At 37.0% G+C, this 11,186-nt stretch overlaps 1 protein-coding gene across 1 annotated transcript; it reads right to left on the bottom strand.

Moving 5' to 3' along the window:
• Positions 1 to 58: 58 nt before the first annotated feature.
• On the bottom strand, positions 59 to 10,457 carry Wun (wunen). The gene is made up of 7 exons (XM_070674656.1): positions 10,143 to 10,457; positions 5,996 to 6,147; positions 3,835 to 3,939; positions 3,443 to 3,642; positions 2,409 to 2,466; positions 2,112 to 2,288; positions 59 to 1,821 (listed from the first exon to the last, which is right to left on the bottom strand). Exons 1-7 carry the CDS (start codon positions 10,204 to 10,206, stop codon positions 1,687 to 1,689), a joined length of 891 nt encoding a protein of 296 aa, XP_070530757.1. The 5' UTR covers positions 10,207 to 10,457; the 3' UTR covers positions 59 to 1,686.
• Between the last annotated feature and the right edge of the window lie 729 nt (positions 10,458 to 11,186).

Raw genomic sequence — 11,186 nt, 5'->3', positions numbered from 1 at the left:
ATGATTAAATTATTGTCGTTTTTGTTCAATTGTCATTAAAGATTAAACATTGCCATAATTTACAACTCAATAATTTATTCCTATTATACAGCACTTGTCAACGAAATAAAGACGACGCTTGTGTATGATTTGTTATAATGTAACACAGAGCGTAAATTAAAACGGCAATAATGACAAACATGGTATAATTATATCATTCTTACAGATACCGTAATACAGTTTTAACTTACAACAAAAGTTAATTTCTAAAATAAAAAAAAATCCTTATTCACATTTTCATTAATCAGTATAACATTACAATAGTATATTGTAATTCTATTAATATATATAATTTTTATTTAATACTACTTATTATATATATATGTATATATATAATATATAATATCATTATTTAAAACAATAAATATTTTATTTGTTATTATAAATTAAATTTTATATGTCAATCTTCTCTGCTAAAAAATTTTTTAGCACAGTAAAAAAGAAAAGTCAGTGTTATTATAGATAAAATTCACGTTAGATCGTAACACGTCTACAGAAGAATGAGATCGAAAACGATTTAAATCTTAACCATTATCGACATCTCTTATCAAGTCTCTTTCAATTTGAATTCATCTAAGAGAATCCTAAAGTGAAGACCGAACTTGCACGGAGCCGGTAAGGTATAGGAAGAAATATAACAATTATAGCTTCGAGAATACGCTAACATATGCGTTCTTTGTCACTTGCAAAATCCTTTTCTAATTGACAGCGCCAATTTTTTTAACGATGCTGAATGTACGCTTATTATCGCAAAATAGGCAAGCTATTAGAGTAATCGAGGTGAACCGTAACATAAAGTGTAAGAAAAATATACAAAGTGACTCAGAGAATTAATATAATACAAAATTGTACTTTAAATAATCGACTTTTCAGGATTGTAACTATATTTGTCTAAAGGACGATTGATTGTATTACGTTAAGCGTAAAAGTATTAAAAGCACCAATTTATCGATTAAAAATAAATACGTCACAAAAAGTTAAAAAAAAAAAATAATAACTATGTCTTCATCACTATTATCTACAATTTTGTAAATACAGACTATAAAAATAAGATTTCTCTTCTATTAAATACGAACTGATCTTTCGCAAACCAGTTGCAAAAAGAACGAACGTAGGCTTCCAGAAATATACATATATCTATTCTTTTATCTCTACTAAAAGTCAAGAGATAAAAACATAATAAAGTAAAAGAAATATCATCGCTCCTCGCTGTAACGAAAATACACCGCATTTCACATCAGACACGTTCGTATAATACATGACAAGATCAATGTAAACCAAAACGTTTTAGCAAGCCGTAGCTGTACATTGCACTCTAATTCTTTCTCTTTTTCTTTCTCACGATTCGTACAGATGAGATTTAAATAACTTTTACGATAATTATAAGATAATACGGCGAAAAATAAAATTTTAAAATAATAAATAGTAATTTGCTATCTTAAAATTAAAAGGGTATTTCCTGCAGATTTAAAACTTCCGAACAAGCTGAACAAGATTATGCCAAAACATAAATATGTTCGAACTATTCACGAAACCTAATCTCATCCGACGTTATATCTTAACAAAGATATCTTCTCTAGCTTTTCGGAGACAAATAAAAGACAATTACAGCTCTGCGATCTGGAAGCGAAGAGCGACTTCGTTAGGTCAACAACTACGATTACCAGCACCATTATTCACCTGTGAGCTAGTCACTCCAGTCTCCGTTTCGTAATCGGTAGTTTGGTGCTTCTCCAAGCAGCAATGTTCCTCTTCTCTGAAGATATCTGCCACGCAGTGTGCCTGAGAAAACATATTCGTATAAATTATTATAATTGCTCTATTTCACTTCCTACGCAGTATGCAGAGCGAATCAGAGAGGATGAATACTCTTATACTTATCCTAAATGAATATAATTATATAATACGATTATGCTAACTATTATTAATTTTATAATACGCCGTCCAGTGAGATATTGCAAAAGGACTGCATATAGGTATGCAGAGTGAAAATTTCCTTACCGCTAGGTATCCAGAATTATTTTTTGCAACTAATATACCGACATTTTTTTTTAATTAAACGATTGACTTACCACCACCAAAGCAACGATTATGCCGAGGGTAGATCCAGCGAGTACGTCACTCCAGTGATGTTTGTAATTGGAAATCCGCGTCATTGCGGTAAACCAGGCCATGAGTAGGCACAGAAGTTGAAGGAAGTGCTTGAGTAGCTTACTGCCCTTCCATTTCATTCTTAATTGTAGATACATCTAAATAATTTCAAATTTAATTACAACCAGACAATATCGACGGTATAAAATTTGATAAGATAATATACGTATAAACTTTTGGAAGACAAAAATCTTTCGCATTTTCTCGAAAGCACTTACAGCAAGATAGATCATGGTATAGGCTGAGAAGGATGAGTGACCGGAGGGAAACGACAACCTGAAATAATCGAAAATCTTTTTTAATTTTTCTCGCCTGCCTCTAGATAATTTTTTTTTTTTAATTACATTTTTTAATTAGAATAAAGATCTGATATACTATAACATTTTCTCAGGCCGGTTTTAATTGCAAGCACCCGTGCACTCCTTTCGCTTTCTCTCGTTTGTTTAGTTAGCGGCTTCTTTGTCTGCCACCGTGCGAAGAAAAAGATGACCGAAGGCCAAACGTACGAAGGGACCATGAATGAATTCTCTGTGTAGCGTCGCTCCTTTATTGTCAGAATTCCCTAAATCTTTCTATACATAAAACTCCTTGTCCACGCAAACGGCGAGTGGATGACCTATGATACGGTTGAGTACGTATTATATGTAGCATCGCGAAAAAGAGGAAGAGGAAGAGAAGGAGAAAGAAGGGAAGGAGAAAGAGGGGAGGACAGAGAAAAAAAGGGAAGGAGAGAGGAGAGAGTACCGGTTTCGTTATAATGTACTAACTGTCCCTTCTTTTTGTTTGCTTACACGATAACATTCGCTTCATCTCCCTGTCTTTCGAGGTAAAAAGAGGAAAACGACACAAAAGGAAAAAGATGAACTCGCACAACGCAGGCTACAGTGTGGGTTTGATCGCGACGTTTCGTGGACTCTGGAACCTTACTGGTAGAGACTATCGAATGCGGAGAGAATCGAGATCCCTTTGCCGCAGCTTCTTCTTACGTTCTTCGATTCGTGAATCCGAATTAGGCTGCTCTCATACTACGTAGCATCAATATCATGTGCAGTGAACTTGAATAGCTGCGTTTAATTCACGTTTGGATTAAAGTAACGTTAAGAAAAATTTTACGTAGCGACTGGGTGCATTCGATGTATTCGATAATTCATAAAGAATTTGAAAGGAGTTAAAATTCGTACAGTTAAATTTTCTACAAATTTTTTCCAATCATCTGGACCTGAGAAAACCTTTCTCGCAATAAATCTCTCACCTGACTTCCTTTAGCAGCTTGTCCGAGACTCCCGCGGTGCAGTGAAAATTTTCAATATATTTGTGCTGATACTCGGGCAGGTTACAGTCAATATTAGGAACACAGAGTTTCATAAAGTGCGGTCGAAGCCGGCCTATGGTGTACTTGGCGATATCCGTTGTTAGAACAGTACAAGCTGCTCCGAAACCAAACACGCCGACCTGTGGAGACATTGCATTTTATAATTCACACTATTTTCATAAAAAAAAAAAATATATATATATATATATAAAATAATTGAGAATTAACTTTTCTAAATATTAATAATATAAGTATAAAAATATAATTTTGAATCATATAAAACATTTGTAAAAGTGAAGAACAGAAACTGTTGAAATTACGCCAAGACCAACCTTTTGATAAGCATTCCACAGCCAGGGAGGTATAGTGTACCCGAAGAGCACATTTGCCGTGTGTTCAGAGAAACGCCTCCAGTGCAAGTACTCGCCTAGGATCATCTAAAAATGAAAAGGGTCAAAATTCAAAAGATGCGCAGTAATGCGAGTTATTTACACTCGGTTTATTTCGTCCCGGTTAAAGATCCGCCAGTCAGCCGAAAATCATGAGGCATGCGCGAATGAAATACGACGGGGAGTACGCGGCCCTTTCTTCTACCTGTTTCTACCTGAGCCTCTTGATCCTGAGGGAACGCGAGCAATCTGTTTTCTCTGCGAGTGTGAGCGAAGAGAAATGCATAATAAAGGTAGCCGGCTGTGCGAGATACCCGCGAGATTTCGAGAGGCTTGAAAAGGGCAAGGAAGGGATAAACCCTTCTTGGATTGTTGCGCGCTTAGGGTACTGGAATGCGTATACCTATAAAACGTATAAAACCGCACCGAGGCACGTCAAAGTAAAAGGTGTAAAGGAGATAAAAGAGATGCTGAGTAAAGATAGCCCCAACGTTAAGAGATTAAAATTGATGGTACAGATAAACCGTTTACTTCAGACTTTCATATCTTGTAAAAAAAAAAAAGCTTTAAACGCCAGAAAACAATAAATTAACTTAAAAAATATTTTTTTCAAAGTTGTCTAGATGAGTTTAAATATAGGCAATACTGTTAAATATAAGATTTTGAACAATTTCGAATAAATAATTGTTACATTAATTTCAAACAGTTGTATACATATTTAACACAAGTATTGGTTAAAAAATTATTTAAGGTAAAAAAAAAGAATTTTTTAATCTTTTTCCCTTTTTCATTTTTTAATTTTTTTCCTTACGCGCACGCAATTTCACGTGCTTTGAATTATGCATGCACGATGCTGGAAATTATTTGCCCTGCGGTGACAACGTTAATTTGAACTTCATGCGGCGGTCGAAAAGGGAGCAAGAAAGCAAGCACCTGACGTCTGAAGAGCGGCAAGTCTTATGTGGTTAACGTTGAATTGAGAAACGCCGGCAAAAACGGAGTGAACCATAAATAACGCGAACTCGTAGAACCTATGTAACTAACAGCATATACAACTTTTCAAACTTAATTAAAACCAAATGAGCAAAGTTGTGAAGAAAAGAAAAAAGAAAAGACTGTAAGCTACTTATAGAAATGTTCATCTCTTTTCTAGTCTCTATTATTTTTTATTTATTTTTTTTTTCTTTTTATGCTGAGAGGTCGGAAAAAAATGCTTGAATGACGGTACACGTGTTGGGAGTTGTATCAGCTATCTCCACACGTCGTAAATCGATTCCCACGAGTTTCAAAAAGTGCATTCACTTCTTGCCGATCTCCTGACACGTGCAGGCAGTGAGGCGCGAGGCGCGAGCCGCCGCTCGGGTGTCCCTTGTATTCTTAGACGCCACTTCCGTCATCCTTCCTCTTTTGAGAGGCCGAGAAAGAGTTTCAAAAGTGGCACGCGACAGGTTTTTCGAACCGTTTGCGTCTATTGACCATTGTACGACGCGCAACGCGAACCGCCACATTGCCATCAAGTGCACGAAGATGCGAAACATTTAATTTCCTGATATTTATATTTATGTGTAAAGGGAGGGATTTCCAACTCTTTCCTTCTTTCAATAAATACGTTAAGCTATTTTTTTTTTTTTTAACCGAAGCTTGTTTCAGATTTATAATTTAGTTTTTAAAAAAAAAGATATTTCTTAACACAAACATTCAAGTTCCATACGCTAGTTTAATATATCTGATTTATCTTAGGTGCATTCAGGAGATACAACTGATCACCGAGCACTCAATGCTTCTATAATATGATTGGGTCTATACTATTTTTTTTCTTTTTCAAGGTCTAATTGTAAGTGTAGAAACCAATTGTGATAAAGAATCACTGAGCGTCTAACGATCAGTTGTGTCTCCTGTACGCAGTCATTGATCAAGAATGTAGATATTAATAGATTAAATCAAGATATAAAAATAATTTTTTGTAATATTTCGTACGAGTATAAAATATTTTGATTGCCGCATAAGTTGTCGTAAAAATTGCAAATTACCTTGAGGAGTCGCAGGTAATCTCCCGCGTGTCCTGCGTGCGTAATCAAATTGCAAAAATCGCCAGGTGACTCACCGCGCATATAGGAAGGAGAAGGCCGATGACGTAGAGCATCGCGCTTGTAACTGTGGACTCGTGATACGGATGGTAGAGTGATTCATCGTTACAGAAGAAGCCGCGTTTGTAAGGCTTGCCGAATAGGAAGAACATCAACACCGAAATGCCCACTGAAACATACGGGAAAAACAATCTTGTTAAACACCCATTCGCCACTTAACAATGGTTGCGCTTTGATAATATTGTCACGCAAGACAAGTTGATCTATGCAGCGGTCGAGTAATCGGAATTGAACGTTGCCGTTGTGAACTCCAAATTAATATGCAATTTATTGCGCTCGCTGTACAGCTGTTAGCGCTGATACTGTTACTATTGACACGTGACAAACAATAACGCTACGATGACTATCAATCGCGATGGCATGCCTTCGACGCATTCCTCCGGCTAATTTTCAATCAGCTCTTTAATCCTTGCCTGACTTAAGAGCCTTTCATAAATTATACAATTCTTGTGCGCATTATTGATTTATTCTACTCTTAATTGTACAGCTACGTTTTTCATGAATCGATAGCTAGGTTCAGCAAGAGAAGCAGCTCTGCAGCCGTTGTAAAAATGGTGAATCTAATTGATGTACGTTCCTAGATTCTATCAAAATTATTAAAAGAATACGCCACTGCATTCGACAGAGAAAGCTGCTCTGTAACTGTTGGAGAAATCGTGAATCTAATCGACGTATGCTTTGTTCGAGTTTAAGAGTATACCAACTAGATTTATAAATTTTGTAACAATTACAGAGTAATAATTGCTTTTTCTATAAAACGAAGCTAGTACATTCGCAATACTATATAACTAGAATACTTTTTATGTTGAACCTTATCGGTACTGAAGGCCACACATCTGGTTATTCAGGTTCGTTAACAAAAGCATCGTGCCGTCCAATTGTCGAAGGTTTCTTTTTCTTCTCATAATGCGCAAAGTCTTTTTTCATTTTTTAGTCATACCTACTATCCACGCATAAATTACAGCATTAACGCGCAGCTGCTTTACGGAAGATCACCGGGAAATTATCGAGTACTCATTGCTCTGTGAATTATTTATACACGTTACATCAATGCGTGGAAGTCACAAACACAGCCGGTTGTTGAGATAATTACGATACCGCTTTTAACAAGAAGGAAGTAATACATATCAGAGTACAGCGACTAGCACAATTTCTTATTATTTATATAGCATAATTACTCGTTATTTACATAATTCATTGATCGGTTACTCTGCGAGTCAAACTAGTTTTCTAAAAAATTCCGATATAATTATAATTAAAAAAGAACGCGCCACTTACGCTGTTAATGCAGTCGAAATTACATTATTACTCTTTTTTATACACATTTTAACGAGTTAAAGTTGAAATTTTTCACGTTACGTTCTGAATAACACAAATATATCACTTGCAAGTTACACAAAATAATGGTAAAATTGTTCGTTCAAAAGTATACGATTCGTAATAATAATTTGTAACCGTAAGTAGATCTTTGACTATGAGTCAATCGTGAAACGAAGCGTAAAAGAAACCCACGTCCCATTTATGGTTCATTACGTCTTGCACATATTTATGTTACATAATAAGAACAAAATAACTATTAATATGCCAAGCATAACGACGTTCGGAAACGGCGGAAAAGGGCCAAGGACGATTTATCCAATGAATTTATTCGAAATAATACGAGATCAAGAGTTAATAAAAAGGCAACTGTCCGTGCGCAAATCTGTCCACGAATAAAATTATTTCAAGAAAATCCAACCAAGTACAAGCACTATAAATCGTTGGTGGATTAAAGTAAAAAAAAAAAAAAGAAAAAAAAGAGATAGTAAGACAAAACATTTATGCGCGCATTTTCACTGAAATATTCTTAACGATACTTTACGCAAACACGCAAATAGCGATCGACATATTCTACTAAAAAAAAAAAAAAAAGAAATAAAAATTAATGGAATCTGGTTTAATAATTATACAGGTTTATTAATGCAAAGTGCGCGTAAGGTTGGGACTAAGCCACTTAATTGGGAGAAATCGATTCAGCTCTTTATGAATGGACTCGATGCACACTTGCCTTACAGGGCATACAAGTACCGCAGGTTTGGCCCTTTTCAAAGCCTCTTCCTGTCGACCAGCCGAGACCGTCGCTCTTAACGAACTCTGAAAGGACGCGATTATTCAGTCGGGCGCATGAAAAATGGCTGAGTTTCGCATAACACGTTGTATTTAAAAAGAAAGACAGCAGGGCGAAATAATAGCCGACCGAAATTGATCCTAAGCAAAACGACTTGCATTATGCATGCACACATGGACGCGTGTATGTGCGTGGGCTGTCAGTTCATAAAAATATATATAATCTCTCAATCCGTTCTTGTATGAAGAAAGAGAGGAAGAAGATCCGAGATTTTTTGTCAGATTGCGATAGCGAGATTGTATTAAATTTCTTATTACACGTGGGTTTCTTTACCTGCATACAACCTTGAAAAAGAAAATGTACATACATGAATTAAGTTCACAAATAATTTTATAACATTTTATAACTAACATAATAATATTTGTTAATAATTTATAATTAAAAATTTGTAACAGCTAACGTGTATATCTCTATGCCTTCCTTGTTACTGATAAAATTCTACCAGGATAACGCCGACTCAATCCTCCAATTCGTCGCTATAGGCGTGTCGTTAAAATTCATAATTAGATTTGTGTCTTTTCAAGGTGAGCAAGTCACCTATTAAAATAAACGTCGCATTAAGTCTCAGAAAAAATTTCAAATTTACAAGTTTAAAGATTGCGTTATTTTTATGCACGTAACATACAACTAGAAACAAAATTAACAAATAACAATAATAAATTAAACAAATCAGGTAAGTTTCGCAGATTGGAGATTAAATACAATTTGTTTAAAATGCGCGTTTTCGAAATACAAAATCCGCAATATAAAGTCGCAAAAAAAAAAAAAAAAAAAAAAGGAAAGTAAAATGAAATAAAATAAAACAAGCGATAAAGAACGAAGTGAGAGATTGGCTGCCACGGTGTCGCGACACGGAGGCATTCGTCTCTCTGTTTTGCGAAACTGTGTCATCACCGGGCGACGAAAGATGATATCGATCGAACCGTCGCTGATTCTATGCGCCGTGTTTACAGGACGCACGTTCGCGAGATAACATTTTCATGGAATGTGTTACGTTAGCCGAAAAGTACGTCGTTATCGCGACGAGACCTGATTTTCACGGAAGAGTGGAGTGGTTTCTTTTTCGGCGTGAGATCACGCGTATTTAAGTTTCAATCCCCCTGGCTCGAATAATTTATTAATACACTTGAACGATTTATCGCTCGTGTTTCCGATGACATTATCTGTATGTTAATATTGTTTCTACCTATTGGCGTTATCATTAATTTGCAGTCAATTGATGCGTGAATTACCGCGATGCCAGGAAAAATTAAAGCTAGCGTCGTAATTGGCTGTGTTAAATAAAATATAATAATAATCTGTTGCTTCCGAGTTGTATTAAATTTATATTATTCCTTAAAGATCCATGTTTCAATAAATTTCAAGCGAATAATAAAATGCAGGCATTTAACGCGCAGTCTAGATAAAATACTACGTTGGTGTGCAAAGTTTACTAATTAAAGAAAGGAAAAAATTAGTATCTGAACAATTTTTCACTTTGAAGGAAAGCTCCCTTTAAGTAACTCCAAGATTAGGGCCAAGAGCTCTCGCGGTATAAATCAAGCGGAGGGATGCCATTAAAGTCTAAGTGCTGCTCCGGAATGCATAGCGCTAATGTAAGAGCTAAAACCCCGCGTACTTTCGAAATGGAGTAGTTTCCTCCCTTTTCCCCCCCGCCCTGACCTCTCGCCGTACCTCGTAAGCGGGAATATCCCGGAGCAATTGACGGAAAGCGTGCTCGCGTCGCGAGAGCGAAACGGACGAGACGCACCTGCCAATTTAAAGGTTACACTCTCGGTTCGCGGCTCCGGAGCATCAAACGAGCCGCGTGCATAGACCCAGCCTTTTAGCTGTCAAACTGATCGCCGGGCCGTACGACGCGTCCTTCGTCCGGGAGGAATGCGAAGGACGGGTCGCGCGGCGATTTGGCGCGCGTGAATCTGCTCCCGTCAACTCACCAACGAATATGCAAAGGAAATCTATGATGAGCTTCCGCAGAATCAACTTGGTCGATCGATCCATGCTGTCGTCGCCTTTCACCGTCGATCGCGTCGATCTACTGCTACGTTCAGGTGTCCTCGGGCCTGGTCGACGATCTGACAGCGGCTGACGGCGTCTCAGGTGCGCTCAGTCAGGTCGCTCAGGTGCGCGTGGCACGTAGAGGACCAACGCAAATTTAACGTGTCATAAGAGTAAGCGCGCACGTCACGCGACTTTATCAGAGCGCGACCTAACCGCCACTAACCGCCAACCGCTACTGAGCGAGTGACCCGTACCGACCGATCTCGCGGGTCACTCCGTTACTCCTCTCCCTCCCCCTCCTCACCCTGCCAGCTCCGCACCAAGCTGCGCCACCTGTCTTCTTCCTATTCACCCGGGAGCCGTGCAACTCCACCCCTCTCGATCTCTGGCTGCGCTCCGCATTTTTTCGCCAATTTAGCGCGCGAATTCGCGGCCCAATATGTGACTTTTTGAATTATCTGATAAGACACTTCTTGAAAAGCTTGTTTCGTCGAATAATGACCGCTCTGTTAAGAAGAACGGACACTTTTTAGAATGAAAACAGATAAGACGAAAATGTGAAAGCAAATATTTTCGATGCAAATAAGGGCGTCGTCTTATCTAGACTATCGGGCCGTTGACCTTTACCTACCTGCTTTTTTACAAATTTCCCTTATGTATATAGAGAATGTATTATGATAACAATCAATTGTTTGCAATATAAGTTTAGAATATTAATTAAAAAATTGAAAAAAAAAATTATAACATTAAGTACTCGTTTGCGTTGAATTACTGTTGTATTAAAACTGTTACGCGAAAAAAATATAACATGCTCTTATATTGAACACGTAACGTTAAGAACTTAATTCTTACCAATATATAATTTATAAAAGTTTGCAAAAGAACTCATCGTGAAGTAGGTTACGTGTTCAGTATGTAATTGAAACTTTAAATAGCATTACTGATAACAACGAAAACATCTACGTTACAGGAATATTGAT

Source organism: Cardiocondyla obscurior, linkage group LG02 (genome assembly GCF_019399895.1).
Source record: "Cardiocondyla obscurior isolate alpha-2009 linkage group LG02, Cobs3.1, whole genome shotgun sequence".
Lineage (NCBI taxonomy): Eukaryota > Metazoa > Arthropoda > Insecta > Hymenoptera > Formicidae > Cardiocondyla > Cardiocondyla obscurior.
Note: the sequence above shows the minus strand (reverse complement) of the source record. Positions and strands in the feature narration are given on the sequence as shown.

Coding starts and splice junctions, on each gene's coding strand:
- Wun (XM_070674656.1), bottom strand. CDS start 10,206: ATGGATCGATCGACCAAGTTGATTCTGCGGAAGCTCATCATAGATTTC. Junction 2,467..3,442: donor AAGCTGCTAAAGGAAGTCAG/GTGAGAGATTTA, acceptor CGATTATTTCAG/GTTGTCGTTTCCCTCCGGTC. Junction 2,289..2,408: donor ATACCATGATCTATCTTGCT/GTAAGTGCTTTC, acceptor GAAATTATTTAG/ATGTATCTACAATTAAGAAT.